General features: G+C 39.8%; 1 protein-coding gene across 1 annotated transcript in view; it reads left to right on the top strand.

Moving 5' to 3' along the window:
* The window catches only part of NRP1 (neuropilin 1), a 70,996-nt gene that overhangs the window by 21,770 nt on the left and 24,737 nt on the right, over positions 1 to 24,489 (top strand). The window contains exons 6-8 of the mRNA XM_009325557.1: positions 14,375 to 14,530; positions 17,415 to 17,559; positions 19,743 to 20,074. Coding sequence (XP_009323832.1) covers positions 14,375 to 14,530; positions 17,415 to 17,559; positions 19,743 to 20,074 — 633 coding nt within the window. The remainder of the gene's footprint in view (positions 1 to 14,374; positions 14,531 to 17,414; positions 17,560 to 19,742; positions 20,075 to 24,489) is intronic.

Below are 24,489 nucleotides of genomic sequence, written 5' to 3'. Positions count from 1 at the left end.
GTATAGGGGAAATATTATAGTTCTCCTTTCCCTTCCTTTTACCCCTCCCTTCAAGGTTAATGTTTTTGCTAAGACAAAAGAAACAGAAAACCTCAGTTAAGTATCGGCAAAGGGAGATTGGTATCTATAGAGGACGTCTAGAGGGCATGCGATATGATTGTCTCCTTTGAGGTGTTGACTTCTTTCGGACCATTTGGCTGAAAAGAATTAGGAAAATAGTGTTGGCTTGTTGTTAGTAATGGATTTTCATGAATTCCATCTGTGGATGTGGAACCCATTCTTTGGTGGAAAAGCTAGATTGCTCCTTTGTGGCGGCAAGGTACTAACTCCTGAGTTCATCTGAATGCTGCCTGCTTACCAGGCTCTGCTGAGTGAAAGCTGTCTGTCTGTTCCTTTCCTTAGTTGTTTTGAGATAAATGTCAAAGCTTAGATCCATAGCACAGTCACGCCATAAGTCTGCACAGTACTTTCTCCATTTTATTTTTACCCTCAAACACACTTTTTAAAATTGCTCGACTAACTTGAGATTTGGAGTGACTCCATAATCAGAAACAGAGTCACTCCAGATTGAATTTCTTCTTTAAAAACACATTAATAGTCTTGTGGATTTTCTAATATGAATGGAATAAAGATATGCATGAGGCAAGGGCTGCCAAAAATAAGCATGAAGTTACTTTATTGTCATATGGGATGTTATTAGCTCCTCAACCTTAAGCTCAGTCTACTTGTTTATTACACTTACGTTTCACACACTTGACTGCCCTTCAGTGTGAAATAGCATAATTTAAAATAAAAAATAAACCCAGCCCTTTAATTTAATCAAAAGCAGGGAACTGCCATTGCAACCGAAGTCATTGTCCCTCATTAATGTATCCTTTCACAGGAAAAATAGTATAGTGTTTCCATTTCTGTAATCTGAACAACAAACATGTCAATAGGTATCAATTACCAGCCAGTTTCAGTACTTAGAACCAGTAAGAAGGCCAGTGCGAGGGTTTCACATCTGGTTTTAGTGAAACTGTTCCTGTCTGTGGTATTTAAAATTTAAAGAACTCCTGTTATTGTGCAGTTGGGAATCCTAGGGGAGTACAATGTTAATGAAATCCATAACATGCAGGGATTTTACGATTGCATTTTCAAGGCATTCCTTCAAAAGGGATAACTGATTTCTGCCATGGCAGCAGTAATTGTGTTTTTACAGAGTAGATTTAATGTTCGCATTTAAGAACAGCAGTTACATTTACACTCATCTGAAAAAGTAACATGCAAAATCTTTATATTTAGGGAACTTTTTGCATCTTATTCTTGAAGCCTTTGAGCAGGAGCCACGGGCCGCTGTGCATGGCAAGCCCTTGTGCCTCAGGGATGCCCTGATGGGTCGTGGCCAGCAGCCCCCCAGGGCAGCGCAGGAGCGGGGGGAGCTCCAGGAGGAGCGCCTGGCCGGATAGGTGCCGTCAGCTAAAGACACTTGAGACCCACGTGTGTGTGGTTTTGAAGAGAGACTGATTGCCTATTACCAGGGTCACTGGGAACCTGTGCTATCATCAATCCTCATAATGGTGTGGGTTTTCAAACCCGCAAGGAGCAACACCTTCTGGGTACTTTTACTGCAGAATCTGTATGTTTTCTATCAAAATGTTTCTTCTAATGCATATAACACAAATCTTTACACTCTCATCAAGCTGGATGATAGTTTCTGGGTGGCACAATTTTTCTGTCATCCTGTAACACTGAGAGAGACCTCCAGCTTGCCCAGAAACAAAGCATGTTTGTTAATAACACAAGATCTTCAGTTCATATTGTGGCTGGGGTTGGACAAAACCATAAATCCAGCTTTAAGAATCTTAGTATCAGATCAAAACTTTGCAGCCATAAAACAAAAAGCACTACTCTGATATAAACACACTCTACCAGTTCAAATTTGTTCAAAAAAGGTTAACAGGGGGTTAACATAAATAGACATTATACTCTGGATGGGGTATTATCTGTCATTCTGCAGCTGACATAAGGCCATGTGCTAAGATGAACTCCTTATTGTATGTTCTGTCTAATATGACATAAATGGCTAATCCAGCCCAAATTTTTACTGCTGGGTTTTTCAGCAGGGCACAGGTCTGGTATCATGTGGAAACGGACGGAGTCAGAGGTTGGCACCGGGAGCTGGTCGCTCCCTCTGGCCTCTGCCTGCCCGTCTCCACCTCGTCCCCTACCCATCCCTTCGGCACCTACGACTCTTGCAGTGTATTTCTCTAGACCTCCAGATCAGCCAGCCCTAGGAATATCAGCTGATGTGGTGCAAAATTCTCCCTATGCATCTTGCAGCATTTAGGGATCTGGAGAAAGGCCAGAAAGAGGTAAGAATAGGCCTCCTCAAAAAGCAACCTGGGAGATCCTCCTCGCCTCCACTGATTGAAATATCAGTTGTTTATTTAACACTAACTCTCCCGTGCAAGGAAAATACTCTTCCATTGATTTAAAACACTTCTATGTATACACTACTTCACCAGAATGAGGGGGACCTCTGAGGTGGAATTTTCCTTCCACATTTGTCTTCATTCCTTTACATTTGCAGTAACCTACGTTCTTTATTATTTGCTCCTTTGTAAGTGAAACCCAGAAGCATGCATCGCTGCTGTGAACCGGTATATAGATTAGTACAGATTTATTCCTGTAACACTTCTGAAAATAGTTGCAGTTCATCATTTGGTGTCTCAACCTTTCATCTGTGTCATAGCTTATTTCCTTATCAGGTATTCACTTAAAAATATAGTCAGTATTTATATATGCTGCTGTACAGCACATTTGTTTCATTAACAGGTTTATTCTTACATCAGGCAGCTGTTTAGGTTGACTTTACTGAGCAAGCTTATCTAAATATTTCACATGAAAGCTCAAGGAAGTTCAAGTCAACAATGCCTGGTATTTTTATTCTTATTATTTCTGTTTATTTTGGAGTTTGATATTGCAGTGAAGTGCATCATATTACTGCACAGAATAACATGAAACCTGGGAAACCTCGGCCTCCCAGTTCTCCTATAGCCTTTGAAGGACTGCCTGAGAGCTGAAGTTCAGCGGCTTTGTGGCAGGGCTTGCCCATCATTAGAGAGCACACTGACATGAAAGCACAAAAACTGTCAGTCCTTTGTCTTCACTACCACTTTAGAATACAAGTCATGTGTTTGGTTCATGTCATTTTACTGTTCATAACTGCACTCCAGAAATTACAACAAGCAGAGTTAGCTTTGTGTGGAAAAGTATTACAGTTATCTTATGGTCTTAACATACTTCGCACATGGGCAAAGAATGACAAAAGAATATTCCTTTTTGGAAATCACAGCCAGTACAGACTGTGACACAGCGCAGAACTGGGGTTAATTGACCCAGCAGGATACATTCGTACCTTTATTTACTGTGACATGGGAATAAATGGTAGAGTTTCACAAAGGCAAGTACTGAAATTAGACAAGAGGGAGAGGGAGAAATAAAAGGGTCCTACGAAGTATGAAGGTTTTTTTGATTATTCAAAGTGCTTTAAGAGCTATTTTAGTACCAGAAAGTTCCCAGCCATAGATTTATCACTCTGGGGAGGCTGAAGGGATGCTCAGAGAACTGTCCAAACCATTGGCAGCCTTATTGCTCCAGAAGTGCAGGTGCAAAACGCAGTTTAGAAGAAAATCCTCTCTACCTCCCTCTGACATGTTTCAGCATCAGCCCTAATACAGAGGGGAGTCCTGCGTGGCTTTGAGCAATCCTGCATGCAACATATGGAGGAGCAGCAGAAGCAGAGCCCCTCCGAGCCTCCATTACCAGCCTAATCATTATAATAGTTTCAGTTCTTTCAGGGGATCCATTATGCAGAGATCTGAGTAGTTTGTATATAACTCTGTAATTACCTATGCATCCACTTCCCAGTCCAGCCCTACATCCCCTCAACGGCTTCAAGACAGATGGCCCTTCAGAGCTGAGATAGCGCATTAAAAATGTGTCCAGCAAAAGCACTGGCTCAGCAACTACTAAAATAATTTTGTAAATTTATCTCACTAGTTGGTTCCAGGAGGGAAAGAAATTAAAACCTTTAAATATGGTTTTAAACTAAACACCACAGGGTTTTTTTTAGTCACATCTTTTTCTTCTACTTTCTTTTACAGAAATTAAAGCCACTTAAAAAAACTCTGTACAAAATGATTCTTCTCTCTCTCTTTTTTTCTGTTCACCAGGTTCACGTGTTTGGCTTTACTCAAAATATTTGTTATTGTTTGCTGGTTTTTAAACTGCCATCAAGCCAAAAAATGAGTTGTTTGTGCCATTCTGCTTGGTAGGGGAGCTGTCTCCCAGATGGCTTGCAGACCCCGTGGGGGCTGAGGCAGCCTTGCCCACCCAGCTACCAGGCACTGCAACACATCTGCTCCACCACAGCCAGGACTTTCTGCAGATGTGAAGGAAGGTATCTCAGAAGGAGATTTTTCTGAGTCCAGCAGAAATAAATTAATCTACAAGACTAGGCAGGTGTCAAACTGCGGGTGAGGTACAGCTCAAGGCTAGAAGTTAAGTGACTAAGGGTAGTGGCTAGAAACAGCCTTGGGTAGGAACGCACAGCTGAGGCATGTTATAATAAGCAGAGTTGTTACTGAGATAAAGGTCTCTGTTCTCATGGGGCCGACCCTGGGCTGGGGATGATAGGTGTACTGCTGAGTGCTTTGCAGAGACGATTATGCATTTTTATTAACTCTTTCCACACCTGCACAGTAGTATGAAGCTGAAGAGTTCATGAGTCCTATGGGCCCTTCCCCATCCCAGAATCCATGCTCCAGATTTTCTGTTGCTGAGCTATTATTTGCCTCCCCTGTCCTTGTGTCATCCTGCTTTTCTGTCCCAGTTTAATTCTGTTCTGCCCATTAGATGACATTTTCACAGCAGTAGCAAGATAGGTAAAGTGGAAGGATAAATGAGATTTCTTCCAAGCTAAATACCTGCCCTTCAGAAAGCAATTTGTCTTCTTCCCATGAAAAAGGAAAAAAGAAGAAAGAAGTATATTTCAACAAGGAAATACTTCCATTTTTGCTTTACCTCTAATGTTTACATTCAAGGTTTTAAAAAACTCTTTAAAAAGGCATCAGAGTAAACTTCATAGCTGTCTGATAAACAAAACCTACTAACAGAGAAAACGCAGTTGACCGAACATTAAGCTGAGATTCGGTTCCTCTGTTTTCAGGGACAACTGGCTTCTCATCAGAGAAGCACTGTTTACACCTAACTTCCACCAACCAGCTGTACCTATGTAGTCTGGTCTTTCTCTTCGTTGCAGCCTCCCACACTGAACACTTTGGGGCAAATTCATTTCTGGTGTGGATTCTCTGAATCTGCTTAAAAGATCGATTTGTCCTATCACATATAAAACACTGGCATATTTTACCAGGTCGTATTTAGGTTATAGATTATTGTACTACAGACTAAGGTGGCTTTCAGCCTTAACGCAGACAGGAGCAGACTCTTCCATTGCAAATCCTATTAAATTCAAGCTATGTGCTGAAGGACTGACATAGCACAGAATTATTTTAAAATGGTCTTATCAGGCCATAAAAATTAACTGTCCACAGGAGTGTTCCCCCCTTTCACGACATGCTTAACTAAGAAAATACATCCTGTGTTTATTTTAAAAAGCTACGGCACTTAAAAATCGATAGCTTTGCTCTTTACATAGCTGGAGATAGAGCAACTTTTAGAGAGGCCAGGTGGGGGTACACAAACCAGGCACCATTCTTTGGCCAGAGAAACCCTGGAAATGAAATCCCCACGGCTGGAGTTTGAGCGGGCTTTGCTGAGAGAAGGGCAGAGCTGGGGGCAGCCAGTGTCCCTGGTTTGCCTTAGCACCAGAGGGGAAGTTGTCTCGGTAGTCACTGGCTTTCACCCTCCCTTCTGCTGTCCCCCTTCCTCCTCTGGCACAGGACGAGTGCACCACTCTCAGCAGCGGGTCTTCCAAATCACAGCCTCGGACATATTTCATCTACATGTGTGCATTTCCTCAGAGCTGTGAGGGACATACCAAGCAAAAAGCAAAATGATCTTTGCGTGTATAGTCTTTGTCTCTCGTTTTCCCCCGTACATTTACAGTACCCTCACCACACCATCTAACTGCAGCTACCTGACATTTTTCTAGAAGGTAGCAGAAACTCATATTTTAAAAAAGCAGTGACTTGCTTGGTGACCCAGTAGTAAATTAAAATCATCATACACAATGTGTATGAAATAGAAAATCGAATTTTGGTGCAACAAAACTGACAGTTCCATTTAACAGAGAATAAATGAATGCAGACTCCTGTGGATGACTGACTGATTTAAAGAGACTGTGCCGATTTTCCAAGATGAAAAAGCTGATCACAAGAAAATACATATATTTCTATGTGACACAGGTTATACACCTATTCCAATTGCCAGTGAAATTAGGCTTTAAAAGTATTAAATCTTAGGCACTGGCAGTTTTTCCCCATTTTGTTGCTACTTTTTATAGAAAACCCAAAGCCTGAACTTTCAAAAACATCCAAGTGTAGCAAATTCCAGTGATTTCAGTGGAACTTTCTCTGAACACAGTGATTGCATGGTCAGATCTATCTACACCATCAAGATGGGCTGTCTGAGACAGCAGAGCCTTAATCCTGCACATTATATCATCCCCTCACTTATCAGCTTCCGACCCAATTAGCATAGGTATGCTGTGAAACAGGAAGAAGCAGAGGTTATTTCTGTGTGTTTACACAGGTGTAATGTTGTACTTCTATTCAAAATACCGAAGTGTGTTATAAATCAAGCACTGCTGACTGTACCCTCTGATTTTAACAGGACAGCAGCTGGCAAAAAATTGCTACAGAAGAACTTTATGGGCAAAATTCAGTGTTTTCCATCCAAAGCCCTGTTATTCACATGTGAAGCAGTCTGATAGAGAAGCTTTGGATTACTTGTTTCCCATTTGTGCATTAGTTGCTCAGTACACTTGGGGGAAAAAAAGTCCTACAATTATGTCCTTCTCTCAGAAAAGAGTGGTTCTGCAAGTATTGCTATAGAGTTTCCCTTTTCTATAGTTTCTAACACAAACTGGGGAAGGTTACATTCAAACTGCACTAAATAGTTGTCTTCATTCCAGATCAGAGGATTAAGCTCAGGTTTAAAATTAAATGTAAATTACAAATAAGTATTCAGAAAACGTTAATTAAAAGTATTACGTTCCTGACTCATTTATGGCTCAGCAAGGGTTCCTAAGTATCTTAGCTGGAGAAAGGGGCCATTCACATTCCTCCTTTTTTGACCGAGTCATTGTACATGTCTTAGGTTATCCATTTGCAAGTTAATGTAGTGCTGAAGCAAAGGTTTTCATTTTAAAGAAGTAATATTTCACAGCAAGATATGCTCCTGCAAGATGTAAAACAATCCTTTTCTAAAGCACTGGGAGTTAATCAGCCTTTCTCTTCATTGCTACAGAGCAGGTTCAAATGGCATAAGAAGCCGATTACTTAGATCCCAGAGTCTATAGAAATCCCAATACGATTACATTTTCCTCCCTTTGTTATCAGAGTTTATTGTATCTTGGTGTTCAGGTTTTAAGTAGTTTTCAAGTAAAAAAATAAATTAAGAAGGTATTTTCTGAGTCTTCTGAATAACGATCGTGTTACATCACAGCACCACATGAATGCGTAAGGTGGAGCTTGCAAATGAATAGCAGAAGGATCGTTCCCTATCACTGCGTGTGCACTGGATGCATTTCGTACAATACAGTGAGCCCATTTCAGGGGAGCATTGCATTGCCCTTGCTTTTAAACCAAACTCCTTCAAAGACTCACACTAAAAATACCACACAGAGCTAATGCGTACCAGTGGCAGTGCTTCTCCCGGCCCACTTGCAGCATTTGTCTTTCACATTTGATCTTTATAGTTTCCATACTGGAGCGATTTGGTTTGCCGAATTCTGGAAATGTCTCAAGTTGAAATGCTAGTGTATTAACCTGCTGTACTGAGTCTCTTTTGTTTCCCTTTACCAGAGTGCTGCTTGCCAATTTTTACAACGACAGCAGATTTTACTATTCAAACAGAACCAGATGGAACACCAGTTCAAAGAACATGTCAGAATTAAATATTTCTTTTTTAATTAGTTGCTTCTGATTTATGCAAAAAAAAATTAACATAAGAGTGGGAGAATGTGCCATGAATCCAGATGCAACACAGCCCACACAAGCATTATCTTTTCTCTGTCAGAGACACAGAGGCCTTTTCTTTCATTTTTTCTTTTCTTTTTTCCTTTTTGTTTCTGGATTTCATTTTTCTTACACTTTCTGCATCTTTTCCTTCTTGAACCAGCCCTATAATGATGACTGATGTTCTCTTACATTTATCAGTCATACTTTTTCGTCATTATCTTAAATTTTCTCTTGCAGAAACTGGCTGATCTGCCTCTAAAAAAATTACTGTACTCAATACTGCAATCCCAGCATCAGTTTCTCAATGTGATAGCATCCTTTGAGTCTATTCTTTGTTTTCAGTTGGGGAAATCTTTACACTTACGGTTTTTTCTGCTGCAGAAAAGGATTTGGGCAGGAGGTGAAGATTGTGAGGAATATTTCAACTGCTGAAGAAAGTTCGTTTCCCTTTGCTGCCAAGCATTTGTATTTCTTTGGCATGAATGTTTGCTGATCTCCTCTTTCATGCTTCCCCATTTTTGCCAAGTCACATAAGCATCAGTTCAGTAAAGCATACTGTCTGAGGACAGTTCTTAGGCACAGACTAGAAGCTGAGCGTGTGGTTAGCTGCTTTCTCTTCTGAGGCTTTCAGGATGTTGCTGTCAAGGTCAATGAGAAAGACTTCAGTGACTCAGGAGAGATCTTACTAACAGCAATATTTTCTCCTCGCTTTCTTTATGGACCTGCCACAAATATCACTGAGAATTTTGCACAAATATCTGAGATGGTTTACAGCCTTAACTATTTTCACTTAAACCCAGGATGAATATTTACACCCTGTCATTAATCAAGGAGTTGTGCTCTTGTAATGACTAGTCATTTCAAGGACGAAGACTTTTGGAAGTAATTTTCCAACCAAATTAATGAAACTATTTTCAGAATTTCTACTAAAGCCTGTGCCATTTTTACTTAGCTTTATATTCTTCCTTACTTAAAGCTCAATAAATAAAGGAATTAAGTGATAGTTGTATATACGTCATGGGAGAGCATGATTGGTCAAATCAACAGCAACACCTAATAAAAAAGATTAACTCTTGCTTAATTAAATATTTGACAGAAGAACAGTGAAGCGTCACAACAGTTAATCTGACTCAGAGCACTGTATGCTATCTAGGGAAATGACACAGTTCTCTAAAAATATTTACTTTGGTATGTTGTGTCAAGTGATGGATTATACAGCTTTTCAAGCCACAAGAGATGCCCACAACAAAAAGCTTCCTGTTGTTAATCAAACTCCAGCACTTTGTCCTTTATTTTCTCAGGCTGTTGAACAGACCTACAGTAGGAGTGTTAAAAGCTGGTAAAACTGCTCCCTTGCTACAGCTCCCTCAATGACTGTATTTTATTTAGCAAGACAGATTTTCATTCTGAAAATAAGGTCTTCCATGCTATGACATGGTTCTGTATGGTGACAGGAAGCAGCAATATTCATTTCAAGTTGTGCATGTTGTGTGTTGTTCTTCATCCAGCAATTTGCTAAGATTTGCCACATGATATATCGTGCAGAGCTAAATGTTATTCTTTTTCTTCTCCTTAATTGGTCTCTAATAAAATGCGTATGCCACCCCTTGCATATCTGTGTCTTAAAAATGTGTCACCCACCCACACTTTTTGGAGACAGTAAGACAGCAATAAAAATATTTTTCCCGGATGCTAAAAGATATTGCAGAATAAATAGAGAGGAAGTAATTCATATGTAGAAACAGCTAGCATCTTGCAATATGCTTTCGCAGGAAAGAAATTTATTTTAGAAGTAGGAACAACTGGCACTTTTTTTACATGAATTTTTCTTTCCTGGAAAAAAATACACACTTGAGACGTTCCTCATTTCTTGTAAGTTAGGGGCCCATTCCTATAGGCAAGTCTGCTCCCAGTCTTGTACTTACCAATAAAGGCAGTCACATTGCAGTGTAGGCAATTATCAAAGGCTGTGTTTGTTGGATGAGGCCCTAGGGCATCATTTTCCAGAAAAGATATGCTTTTTAATCTGAACGAAAGGGAGCAAAATTTGAAAAAAGAACTAGCAACATACTGCAGGTAGTCAAAGCTAAAACTCTGGTCATGGAAATGAAATGTCATGATTTCAGGTTTGGAGACAGCTGCCTATCTCAGATCACAGCCATACAGCATGCAATAACTTACAAAATGGCTTGCATCCTCTAAAATAAATACCAGATGTTTGTTTATCATATGTGCAGAAAGTTAAATGTCAAATAATTGAAGGGAAATGCATTTGACGTTCATCTTCAAAAGTACTGTATTTCATCACCACCTCTCTCCACAGTTCATTTTAACGTGAAACACTAGTTCTTGAAACAAAAAAGGACAAGAAGACCAAAACAAAAAGCTAGTTGTTAAAGATTTGTATTACTATCTCAGCTGGAGGAGAAAAATGGGTTACCTCTGGTCAGGTTAACACTTGGAGACCTCTGTGGAGAGGACATACTAAGCTGACTGGAAATTACACAGACAGTTGGACTCTATAAGCACAAGCCTCCAAAAAGCATAAGAACTCCTATCTTTTTGGTGACACAGCTGTACTAGAGCTACTGCCCTCTGCAATGATTCCTCTGGGTAACATGGTACAGAAGAGCTGTGTCTTAGCACAGCTACTTTTTGGTACCTTCAGGTTCCAGTTGTTAATAGCAGTTGATATGGTTGAACTTCAACTCTGAGCAGTCCCTGTGACATTTAGAATGTGTATTTTATGCACAATTTTGCATTTTACAGAAAGCAAAGTTTCAAAAGACATTGGAAAGAAAACAAAATACATCACAAAGTGATTAATGAAGGTGAGCTTAACAGCCCCTTAAGATGTGTTATGCAGTTTCCAAGGTAGTCTTCTACGTAACTTATTTCTATCACCTTACTTAGACAAGAAAATTGGTACACTTAGAGCTTGATTTACAAACATACTTAGGCACTACAGAGGGGTGCTCAGTGTTGCAATTCTGTTTGTATGCACCTGGAAAGGAGCAGTTCCTCCGGAGGCCACTGCAGAGAACTGTCAAAGGGAGGAAAATGCCTTAAGCTCTACCTCTCTCCTGGACCACTGCATTGAGTCAGAGTTAGTACTTAAACACTCCAGCCCTTCTGCTTCTCTGCTGTTTAACCTTTCTTGTTTGCACTGCTCCTTTCTCACAAAACACTGATGGAGAAAGGTTATTCTTTTTTCCTCCATCAGCTTCTGAGCAAACACCCCCTGGCATGTGACATGTCTGGGGTTACAGACTGCTTTTGCAAGGGGTTTAAAGCTGTGGCACACAGCTGAACGCTGGAGCCATCAGCCTCCAGGTGCTCCAGGAGAGGACTGCTGTTGACATAGTTCCAGTTTTCAAGAAGCATGTCAAGATTTGCTGATCCGGAGAAAGGACATCTATGCGAAGAGATGTTCTCCCTAACGACAAGAGGTGCCCCCCTCCTCTTGTACTGTATTACACAGTTACTGGAGCCAGGAGTGCTAATGAGGTTGCCTTTTCCCTACCTATAGGCAATAAATTAGAGGTCTTCTCAGAGTCTCTCTCTCTCTCCCAGTGAGCTGTTAACTTCTGGCAGTAGAATTTCTGCCTACCTTTTGAATTCTGCCAGGTTTTAGGCATGAAGGTAAATGTCTAAATCCTTTGCATGTTTAGGACTTAGTTCTGGGTAGTGGGATAGATGCTGTAGGATATTCAGTGCCCCAAGAGTTAAGGGGGTGTATTGAATACCAGCATTTGGGACTGAGCAAAATTTGGGCACCTGAAGTTCTTTGATGGGACAAGCCTGAGTCGTCTGAATGGTCACTGACTGGTAGCTGTAATTGTTATCTCAGGCATCAACTAATCAAACCTTCCTCTAAATCCCCAATGTTAAATTTTAACTTGGCTTCAAATACCTGGAACTCTTGTAATAGGCCATTGCTTGACTTCATTCACAATGAAGTACTTACTGTATATTAAAAAGCCCCTACTAGAATAATTTCAAATCAGTTGGAACGGTACAGGCTTGGGACCCTAATCATTTTGAAACTGAAGAGCTGTTTCAAATTGTAAGAGAAGCAGATCATTTAAATAACTTAGCTCTGCACTCCCTCAGACTTCCAGATTTTCAAGTGCACTTCAGCCTGGAAGTGAATGTGGTATTGGACATAACTCAGTGCAGCACACTTTACAATCAGCAGAGTACAGTTTGGAGAGCATTTGAAGTTAAGCTGAGATTGCTCAGTGCAATGATGCCCAGATTCCCCCATTAACTTTCAGATTGCAACAATCTAACATCTGAGACTCTCTAGTTACTTTAAATCACTTGATTGTTTTTGTAAGGTGGTGCTGGGATTTTTTTTTTTTTAAGACTGAATTTTTTTATCACGACAAAACAAAATGTTGCAGTATTTCACCCCTAAAGACAAGGGCTAAAATGTTACATACAGACTTTACCAGCCTTAAAAACTGGGGCAGAGGCTTTGCCCTGAAAGCTAGTTCTATCTCTCATACACAAGGCTGCTATTCTTGTGTTGGAAGACTTCAAAATGCCTTGCATATGACATGGGCATTGAGAGAGCAGCCAGACTGTCCTCAATAGCACTTCCTTCAGCCTTTTGAGAGAGAATGCAGAGCATGTTGATTTATCTGCTCCAGCGCCTTTGGATATATGACATACATCCAGGAAAAAGGATGCCTGCGGGACACAGGGGACATATATTCTGCATCCTGCATACTTGGGAAATAATGAAAAAGCCTGAGACATTCATGGGACATTCACTTGAGAAGGGTTAATTCAACCTATTATTATCCTACTAAAGTCTGGACAACTGAAGTTTAGAGGAATAAATTACTCTGATTAATATTTTGTGAATAGTGTAATTTTATATCGAAATTAAATGGTTTGCTTTAGGAAACAAAGAGGAGGTTCTAGCTGCGGAGAAAGAGGGTGATGGATTTGATTTTAATTGGTTTGTTGTTATGGCTAAAGAAAGGCTGTAAGGAAATGGCAGGTGTTTCAAAGTTGTGGTCATCAGCCTGGCTGTGGGAGAGTTTTGTGCCTAGTTTCAGCCATTTGGCAGCTGGACTTGTGCACTGGGACAAAGGTTTCTTTTGCCAGCAGAACTGACTTGGGTAGCCACACTCCTGCACCCCACATCATCCTCCCAGCTATGCCGATACAACTTCTGTGGTGCCACGTGATGAACTAGATCAAGAAACAGATCTAGATGACAAATAAATAACGGGAGGAGGGGAAGGCTAACCTAAATCACTTGACCATTTGGTTGCAATGTAACTTCATGAGAGAAGGAGAAAGACAGAGAATGAGTGAAGAAGAGAGAAGGCCTCTAACACGCATTCATGTGCACACCATAGCGTTCATTTCTCCAGCAAGTTCAAAATGCCATTATTTTCTAATGATTAACGTTCACTACATTTGACAGTTGGAACAGAATTATTGCACTTGTGTTAATGCTTCTTTCTGTTTTCTTCAAATACATCATACAGTACAAGCAACTCATTTGCCTTTTTCCCAACAAAATCACACAGTGATTACTAATTATCTTGTGACTAACTAATACACCACAGGATTGTTTTCACCTCTTCTGTTTGCAAGTGATGAGCTCCTGGGTTTTAGCAGAATTCTTGTTATCATTCCCTAAGTGCACAACTTCGGTATTGTACTATTAAATTTCATCCCATTTCTAATACTCCAGTCCTCAGGGTCATTCAGTTCTCACTGCATGACTCTCCTCTGTATTGACAATGCCTTGCAGCTTTGTGTCCTCAGCGAATTTCATTAGCATCTATGCAAGGTAGTTTATGAAAGTATTAAGTAAGATTGTTCACCAGACTGGTCCTTGAGGAACTTCTCTAGTAACTTCTCTGCAGTCTGGTGGTTCCCACTCGCACTGATGGGGTCTCTCGTTCCTCCCCTGTGGAAGAAAGATAATTCTCTGGCATGTGAATAGCCCTCCTGGCTAATTAGGCAAATGTTCCCGTCTCCTGTGATGACACTGTCTACAAAAGAGGAGATTATGGCTCTGTTATTATCCACAATATGTTGCAATTTCCTTTATATAAAATCCTTATTATCTCTGTAAAACATGGGCAGGGGGGTGTCACTTCTGCATTACTGTCATGCTCTGAACAGGTTGTCCTCACGTCCCAATTCATTCCTTACCACAGGTAGATCTAGGCCTTCTCCGCTTTGTTTCTGGAATTGGGACCCAGGGAGCCATCTCAAAAGAAACAAAGAAAGAATATTATCTGAAAACGTACCGCGTAGATATCAGCTCCAATGGAGAGGACTGGATTACACTGAAGGAGGGAAACAAGCCTGTTGTAAGTCTTTTCTCTTTTACCTCTCTTCGACCAAGAAATAGGCTATCAAACTGTTTAGTTACTATCAGTTGTTAAAAAAAGAGGAATAAGGTGTCACAGGTTTAATCAGCATGATCAGGGTTAACAATATCCCAAATCCAAAAGATAGCTATTGTCTCAGTAGTAATGGGCTACACAAATTGTTTATCCAAAGCCTAGAGCAGCTGGAAAGGGAGCAAGGTGCTGCCCCCTCTGTTGTACCCACCAGAATTTGAGTGGTTTGGGTCTTTTCCCTGGAGTGTGCTGCTGTTTCCCAGTTTGCCAGAGATTATCTATGTGACCTTGAGGAAAACATTATGGGGAACCTTTTAAAAAATATGTAGGTCCCTTATCTGCAGTGAAGCTCTGGATATGCAATGTGTCAGTGCCTCAGCTCCCTGTGCATAGCCATGCTGTCTTGCCGGAGCGCTAGCGAGTCATTAGTAGTTTGTTAGACTTCCAAGCATCTCAGTGATAAGGGTCATGCAGACAGATAATTAGGCACATCTTTCCATCCTTATAGATTTTTATCACCTTCCCATTTATCAGCGGATTTGCTCTCTGTGACCTCCCAATGAAACAGCTTTAGACACTCAATAGAAAAATCTTCATTATCCGTTACTATGAGCATAAAGCTCATTACTGAGAAGTCAATTCTGCTCCAGCTCTCACATGAATAGTCCCAGTGAGGCTGTGCCTCCCTTCCCACCTCGCTCAGGTTGTGCCCTGGAGCAGCATCCCCAGAGTCTTCCCTGGGGCTGATGCAACTGGAAAGGTTTTGTGGTGCCTCCGTTCAAAAGAGCTTTTTTGCAACCCTTCTGTGAAAACCCAGAAAAACTGTGTAATATTAAACTCTATCAGTGTAACCATATCTAGCTCTAAATATTTGGGTACTGGTTTGTCCCTGATTCATCTGTAAGTGCTCTGCCAAGTCCACTACACTTATCTATCAAAATGGTAGCAGTGTCTAACACATGCATCTTTCTTCTTTGAAGCACTTTGTAAAACAATAAAAAATGAATCCTGAAAGCTTCTCTTTGACAAGTATGATCCTGGTTTTACAGAGAAGGACTTTAGAACGTCAAATGCCACAATGTGGGCACTGTGTAATGATGTATAAAGGTACAATAACTGACTTGCCCAAACTCACAAGAGGAGCCAGCTCTGTGGCTGGTATGAGACACAGGGTTTCCTGGCTCTGGTTCCTGTAATCTGAACAAATGCTTCTTTCAAAATCAGACCATGCCTGATTTTCATTACCAACTTCAATTTGTAAACTCTCCAAGAGTGGATTTTACATGAGTTTCTATTGTACATGCTGTCCTTAATTAGTGAAAACACTTCCTAACACTGTGTTATTTGTTCAAAGGGTTTATAAAAAAATCCGGTTTCTAAAATGGCAATATTTTGCTGTTGATCAGGACAAGAAAAAACTACACACCAGTCTTCCTCTGATATTTTTATTCAGATGAAAAGTTAAGGAGACTTGGTTACTGAAGGAACAACAAAAGCAGGCAGCCACAGATCTCTTCAAGGAAGCCTCACACAAGTGTTGCACTAACCACATATAAGGAGTTGTGTACTTTTGAGAAAAGACTAATTTCCTCTGTCTTCTCATCTCTGTCAAGATGCAGACCTTGAGAAAACTACAGCAGGTCCTCCCAGAGAAAAAAAGTTGCTGAAAAGAAACATAGCTCCATTTAAAATCCCTTGCTAGATATGAAACTCCTATATTAATTTACTTGAGATATAACTGAGCCTGTTGAGTTGACAGCCGTGCGCTGCTGGCCTGCGCTCCAAATTAGTGCAGTTATTGCAAGTAACAAACAGGAAAGTAGGCAGTGTGTGTAAGAAATGGGAGAATCTCCCATAAAAGGAGAGGCGTTTGTATCCATGGAAAACAACAGGAAATTGGTCCTTTCTACGTGAGGAAGAAGCAGGAAACTGAATCACCTTCTTTGGACTAGAACATTGCAAGGTTTTGGCTCTGCGAGGAAGGAGTGCATCTGCAGCATCCTCAACATGAAAGCACAGCACAATCCTGTCCCTTCTTGTGGAAGTCTCATTGTTCATCTAAATTGACTGTTAGCCTCAGGGGACACAGAGAAAATCTTAGAGCCTGCTATATAGATTTTAAATAAACTTCCATCTCAGTATGCAAGGAGAAAGAAAGTCTGAGTACTAGTTAAAAAGGATTTAAAAACAGAAGGTTAACAAAGCAAGGTTTGCATGATACACTCTGCAAAACTCTTAAGCCCAAGGATGGCAAAATGATATATGTTTTTATCCTAACTCCATGCAGGATTTTTATGTGGTCTAATTGAAATCCAGACCTTCAATTTGGGCCTGAGGTTCTGTAGCTTTTTGCATCATTCTACGAGTGCATAGGGGGAATAAAAGTGCCCTAATGGGGCATTAAGGGATTCTTCCAGGACACGGCAGTCCTTGGGTGACAAAGACCAGTGTATGTCATTCATGCATATAGATCTGGGCATTAGGAACACCTCAAAATACGCAGGGAGTGGACAGACCCTTGTTGCACTCAGGTGAGATCCTGCTCTCAAGATGGCCCTGAGCTGCTCTGCAGCTTTACGGTGTGTTATAGGACTCTGCAGGTGGCAAGTATTTTTTAGTATCATTGAACACCTTACATCTTCTTTTTTCCTCCCCAAGGAAAGCTTATCTGTCTGCAAAAATTGTGTTAGGAATTTAATGAAATAATTCCCCATGCAAGTCTTTTGTCTCATCCCCTCCCCCCTTATAACCCTGGTTAGACCTTGTATCGTAACTATCTGTAAAGCACAGAATTATAAACACCATTTAAGAGAAAGCCTAACAAATACTTACTTTTTCTTTCCACACAAAGGTGTTTCAAGGAAATAGCAATCCCACTGATGTTGTTTACAGACCTTTTGCCAAACCAGTTTTAACACGGTTTGTGCGAATTAGACCTGTGTCTTGGGAAAATGGAGTATCACTGAGGTTTGAAGTTTATGGCTGCAAGATAACAGGTAGGTCTTGGGAAGGATTTTAAAACCAAAAGAATTTATTGTGCCTATGCTGTGGGGTTTATTTTTATGAGTGAAATGCATCTTCACTATTTCCACTGTGGTCTGAATGTAGAAATGTAAAAAAAAAAAAAAAACATAAAGAAAATAAAACACGACAACCCAAGCATCCAGTGTTATCTGAATGTTGTTTTGGCATTATCTTTTAGGTGTTCAGCTTTAAGAAGTGAAAAAAAAAGAGGTCTAATTACTTTTCTTGCAATTATTTTACAGCTTCATGCAAAATACCTAAGATACACAGATATTTTTCAAATGACCATCTTGTTTTTCCTTCCTAACCCTCCAGTCCCCCTCTCTCATGCTTGCTATTTATCAGTAGTTCTCAACAGGTTTCCCAAGGAACATACATAACTAGATTTAAAAGCATTGCAAGGTACAAACACCTAGATCTGAAGCCTATTCAAGCAACTAGACATATATAGTCAGGTTCCCGCTAGTGATCAGTATTGGAATGTAGCTCCTTTATATCACACAGTTAACTTAAGCACTTAAGTGCTTTCTGAAGGTTGTGGTTTAACCCAGCAGGCAGCTAAACACCACACAGCCGTTCGCTCACTGCCCCCCTCTGCCCAGTGGGATGGGGGAGAGAATTGGAAAAAAAAAAAGTGAAAAAGAGAGTTTAATAGGACAGAAAAGGAAGGAAAAACAATAATAATTACTATAATTATAATAATAGTAATAGTAGTAGTAGTAGTAGTAATAATAATAATAACAATAGAATATACAAAATAAGTGATGCACAGTGCAATTGCTCCCCACCTGCCGACCGATGCCCAGCCAGTCCCCAAGCAGTGGTCACCGCCCCCCAGCCAACTCCCCCAGTTTATGTACTGAGCATGGCGTCCCATGGTATGGAATATCCCTTTGGCCAGTTTGGGTCAGCTGTCCTGGCTGTGCCCCCTCCCAGCTTCTCGCTGGCAGGGCATGAGAAGCTGAAAAGTCCTTGACTAGTGCAAGCACTACCTAGCAACAACTAAAACATCGGTGTGTTATCAACATTGTTCTCATCCTAAATCCAAAACACAGCACTGTACCAGCTACTAGGAAGAAAATTAACTCTACCCCAGTCGAAACCAGGACACTGAAGTAACAGCAAAAGGCATTCATTATCATCAAAATACTATCCTGAAAAAAAAAAAAAAACAGGCACAAGCAGGAATTCTTTTAGAAGTCCTTTTTTTCTAGTTTTAGGATTTCTAGAACTCCTACAAAATGGAGGCATTTTTATAGGTAAAGTAAAAATGCAACACGTTACAGATTAAAGAAAATGTTGATGATTTAATATTTTTTTACCAAGCTGATTTTTCTGAAAAAATATATAGCGTCATTTTATAGCACTTAATATAGTTCATTGGCACTAATTTTTAATAGTTCTAGGGATATTTTTTTTTTCCCTTAAGGTGTTTCTTTAATCTTGAAAATGTTTCTTAGGACTGGTTTCCATACAGCAGGAAAATAAAATTACTGATTACTATGTTATAGAATTCCAGGTCATTCTATGAAATCTTTTCAGATTAGATAAAGGTAATATCAGCAGAACTGCTGTTACATTCTACATTGGAAATCTTCATTCCTTGTTAGCAGCTTTTCCTACTTCTAACTTATATTTATCTGGGACCATAAAAGAAGAAACTATTTAGCTTCTGTGTCATTTGAAAAAGCCTGAGAGACCAAAGAAATACAATAGGAAAATTTCAAGTACAGCAATAAATTGTATTTTACAGAATGTATAAAAGATTTCCATTTCCAATGTTGCCAAAATTAAGTAATCTGCAACCAGTTTTTGGTTGATTCTGGAAGTTTTCTCTAGAGAAATATTCACAAATTCAGATGTGACCCTGCACTCTTTGCCTTAGCAAGAAGAATAGAAAACAAGAGTAGAATAGGATTTTCTGATCCTTTTGGTTCCCATCAAGCCAGAAATACTTGTGGTATTTTGGTACTTCCTGCCAAAACTAGGATGTGCAAGTTTGAACAAATGAAAATTATGTACAAATCCAAAAAGATTATTTTGGATATAAGAAAGAAATAAGTAATTGCTTATGATAGTTGAACTGACTGATATGTCCTGTTTCTGTTTTGGTGCTTGTTCAGATTAACTGTTTATTTGGTTTTGTTCTCTGTAGATTATCCTTGCTCTGGGATGCTGGGTATGGTGTCTGGGCTCATTCCTGACTCTCAGATTACTGCGTCTACTCAAGTTGATCGAAACTGGATCCCGGAAAATGCTCGCCTCATAACAAGCCGTTCAGGTTGGGCACTGCCACCAACTACTCATCCATATACAAACGAATGGCTCCAAATTGACCTTGGTGAAGAAAAAAAAGTAAGGGGCATAATTGTCCAAGGCGGCAAGCACCGAGAAAACAAAGTATTCATGAAAAAATTCAAAATTGGCTACAGCAACAATGGATCAGATTGGAAAATGATCATGGATTCCAGCAAGAAAAAGATAAAGGTAAGGAGGAAAGAGCTGCACTAAAAAAAAAAGTTGCATTAAAAAAAAGTTTGCATTAATTTTTCACACATCTACCTCTGACCCTAGAAAAGGCACACAGTTGGGATGACGCCAGGCAGGAGGACTCCTAGGGCAGCAACCCTGAAGGGATGCTGTGGGAACGGAACCATCGCTGAGGGCAGGAGCTGGCCTTAGGGTATTCGCCTCTGTGGCAAAGGTTTTGTTTATTCAACAGCTAGTTCAGACTTGATTTCTGACAAGGGTGGTGTGCCTCTGTGGCCCCTAGGTTACTGCAAAATCCCATGCAACGGTAATATGCAACACTGCCAAAAAAGTAGAGGTCCCTCTGCAGTTTTTCCACTGACACTGAATGAACTTATTTGAGCCACTGAATTACTTTTCCTTTGCCTCTTTTTTGTCTGAGCTGTAGAATGAGAATGGTGTTATTTAACTCAACGGGGTACCTGTTGGATTTCTGAACTGCCTGTGGACTGCTTTGAGAGCTTCACAGGCTCTCTGTAATGGTCTGATCCAAGTCCCTCCAAAAGAAAGTGACAGAGTTTTGACGTGTTATCCCATCCCAAGTGAAAAGCACTATCATACTGTCACAAGTGAAGCACCTTGAAGATTACTTGGGAATAAAGGGCAGCTGGTTTATAGGTTCAAGCAGAAACTGCAAGACATTTACAGAGGAGGGCCAAATGACTTGCTGGTTTAGATGCCAAGGAAAAGAAAATAAGTGTGGCCCAGAAAAGTTTCTGAGAATGTACCTATTTTGGTTTGTCTTTCAATGTATGCTTTTCAGGACATAAATTGCACTGTTTAGCTTATTTACCCCAAATCCCATTCATTAAGTCTTCCATCCCATTTTGCTATCATTGTTCACAACGTTACCTCAAAAGGCACAACCGTTTTTTAGTCCTCCTACCCAGTTCCTTGACGAAGCCAGTGGGCATGCTGTCCTGTTCATGAACTGGTGCTGCAGTACTGGGATGATCAGGGAATCATGTACCAAAACGTGCCCTCAAAAGGCAAATCGGTGTGGTGCTTGGCAGATGGGAATCCTGAGAGCTGCTCCATATCTCATCTGCGTTAGTCTGAAAGTTAGTTGTAAAAGCTGTTTTTCTATATAGACTCATCCATTGGACAAACCTGTGTTTCCTTAAAGGAAAAGCTGAGTGGGCCCATGGATGTAGCTTTTCCAGGCACATTTGGTAAATATTGGACTTCATTCTCTCCTGTTTTAATCTCACTGAATATGTCTGCATTTTCTCACTTCTCATCACTTTTCATCATTTGTTTTGGGGATTAAAACTAAATGAATTCAGCCTTTGCAGTCAGCTCCTTTCTCTTGTTACCATGAGTTTTGACTTCATCATAAAGTGTGAAGAGAGTGTAAATCAACAATGGGATCTAACCATTTTCTTTCTAAAATAGATGTTGTTTTGACATGTACTTCTACACTGTGGCTCAATGAGGGAAAAAAATAATGCCATATGCTTTCAAAGCAGCGCGCCGTCTGCTGCATGGCTTTCTGTTTTCTAATACAAGCACTTGCCATCATTGTCAGAAGTTAGCAGTTTGACAAGAAAACTAGTGTGCTAACTAACGCATTGAGCCCATCCTCAGCTTTCATCACTACCAGAAATTAACTTTTAAGATTAATGGAATGGGGAGGGCTGGAATTCAAATCTCTTGTGGCATAATTATGATCCTTCTCAAAAATTCAAGACATTTAATAAACTTTCTGCTGAAGCACAAGTTTTCTTTAAAGAAAATCAGATAAATCCTATGATTTGGGAGTCTGAGAGATTTAAAATGTTAATACTGGAATGTAGTCTTTTTAAATGTAAGTGGAGCTATGCTATAATGACTCACATCAGTAATGTGGATTAGAAACAGCCCTGTTATATGAAATGAAACACATCGTTTCACTTGGTTAAAGTCTTGACTTTCAATAAACAAAAAACTGCATTTTAGGAAAAGAGCAAATGACCAGCTACACATAACAACAGAATATGTCCAAAGGATGAAACATCACCTTGTTTCTCAACATGATCTTGTCATCCATGCCTGCAGCTCCTTTCACTAAGACTACCATAACTCTTTCCTCTGTGGCTGACCCAATTTCTGCTATTTTTGAATGTGCAGAAAGTTTCCCCCTTTAGCCTAGCTCAAGCACTCAAAGGAGTGAACATCACTCAAATCCTCAAACAACCACGCAGAACCCCATTTTAATTTCAAGATACAATTTGTATTTCTTTTCCATAGTCTTACTCAAGCTTACTCCGTAATGTCATCTTTCTCTTTCATACTTCTTTCCTCCTTCCACTTACCTACTGATGACTTTTTTTGGTGTAAAAACCACCTCCTTTCATCATTTCTGGTACAAGAAACTTCTGACTATCCTGCCATTCAGAACAACCTTTTTAAATTTTTCTGCCATGTTTATTTTGATTTTAAAAGATACTAGGAAGAATTTTTTTCCTCTTACCAGTTTAGCTTCTCTTTTGTATAGCTATTATTTATTATAACTTATCTTTGTAACAAAGTAAAGCAATTTGTGACATAGCCTATATAAAAGACACTCACAAAATGAAGTTTTACTGTATACTCCTCTCTCCTCCCCCACAAAGGATATCAGTACGCGTTTTAAATGAACAGTCAAAATTGAATCACAGGCAGCTCTGCACTACAAAGGACAATGATTCAATATAATTATGATTCAATATAATTCTAGATGCCTATTGAATTCTAATGTCTATGTGTCAGTACTCCAGTACTGATGTCTTTTATAAAACAGATTTCATTATTATATGTTGCTATTAAGACTACTATTAAAAAGGAAGCAAGGATTCCTCAGATACATGTGTCTGTCTACTTTTTACACATAAAATGGCATTCATTCTTTCTTATATGGTAGGTAGCTTTTCTGATCATTTGCACTATATTGCTATTCAAATATAATAATATGTAATTGCATGTTAATTAGATCTGACAGGCTATCTACATGTGAATTCTTGACAACTGTCTTCCATGCACTGGCAGAACACCAGGTCAACCAGTGCCCCTTGAAGCCACCTTGGAGGTATAATCTCCCCTAGAAAATAGGAGCAGAAGCATTAATGTTGAAATTTTTTTTTTAACTTAGTTGGTCATAGTCTCCCATCATTATTGGCTTTTATGACTGGCACTCTAACCAATGGCCAGACGGGGTTGTGGACCATTGGTTCATAATACAGAGGTGTACAGTAAAAACAAGCAAGGCTTTTAGGACTGCACTGAAAATACAAGCAACAATCAGTCTTACCTATGCTGGTTTTGTGCTTTGGATAATACAGCCAGCTTTCCCCGTGGCCTCTGTTTTATCTGCCCCCAGACCAATAGGAGGAGTACATTGCAGGTTGGGTTTTGTTCTCATGCAAAATGAAGGGCATCTGGTGATTTCTTCCTGAAGAAGGCTTCAGGCTTCACAGCTATGAGTTGGAAGTACATTATAAATAGCGCTTCTAATCCCAAATTTGAACTCCAGTTCAAAGAAGCTGGTTTTTAATGTTTTGCCATTTAACTAATTCATAGAAAAGAAAATACTTCACTTTTACTTCATTGTTATATACATTTTCATATTTTGTACGTTAGAGTATTCTCTACATGATATTCCGAAGTCATTTTTTACCATGAAATAGGGTAGAAATAACTCCTTTTGCCTATCTTGGGTTATAAACTTTTCATGGCAAGGACTGCTTCTTTGTACAGTTAATTCATTCTGAGAACCAATCATCTCCATGGAGGCACCCGAGGTGTTGCTCTAAGTACAAATTATAACTTGTTCTATATGCAAAAGATCACTGACAAGAGAAGCTAAAGGTATCAAACAAATGCCATTGAGAACTGCATTATGGCTGAAGAACCCAGAGCGCAACTCAGAGAAGAGATTTTTGTCTGAAATGTACATTTGCTGACCTGCCTTGCCCATTAGATTATACTGCAGTTTTGTCAGGAAGCAGCTTTCTTCTTTCTTTCTTTCTTTTTATTCTTATTCAATAGCAGGCTCATTGGAAGAACCCTTGCAGCTACTGTTCCTGGAGTTTAATTTATGCCTTTTGAAATAACTACAACTTGTGAAACTCTGTCACTGGGGGAAATCAGATTGAAATTTTCTCTTGAATAGTTGGATTATTATTGTAACCACTTAAAAGGTGACAGGATCTTCACCTCAACCATTTTTTTTCCCTGAGAAGTGTTGAAAATGTCACCCAGTTAAACCCCAGATCAGAGTGTCATTTAAAAACATGTCTCATTAAACACTCAGCTCTTGTTATGACCCTGATGGATTGGTTGCTACTGAGTTTATGAAAAATGAAATGCATTACTTTTCCGAGGAGCTTTAACTATGTATTTTCCATTCTCATTTA

This window comes from Pygoscelis adeliae, unplaced genomic scaffold (genome assembly GCF_000699105.1).
Source record: "Pygoscelis adeliae isolate BGI_AS28 unplaced genomic scaffold, ASM69910v1 Scaffold175, whole genome shotgun sequence".
In the NCBI taxonomy this organism is placed as follows: Eukaryota; Metazoa; Chordata; class Aves; order Sphenisciformes; family Spheniscidae; genus Pygoscelis; species Pygoscelis adeliae.
The sequence above is the reverse complement of the archived record's forward strand: the minus strand, read 5'-3'. Positions and strand labels throughout refer to the sequence as shown.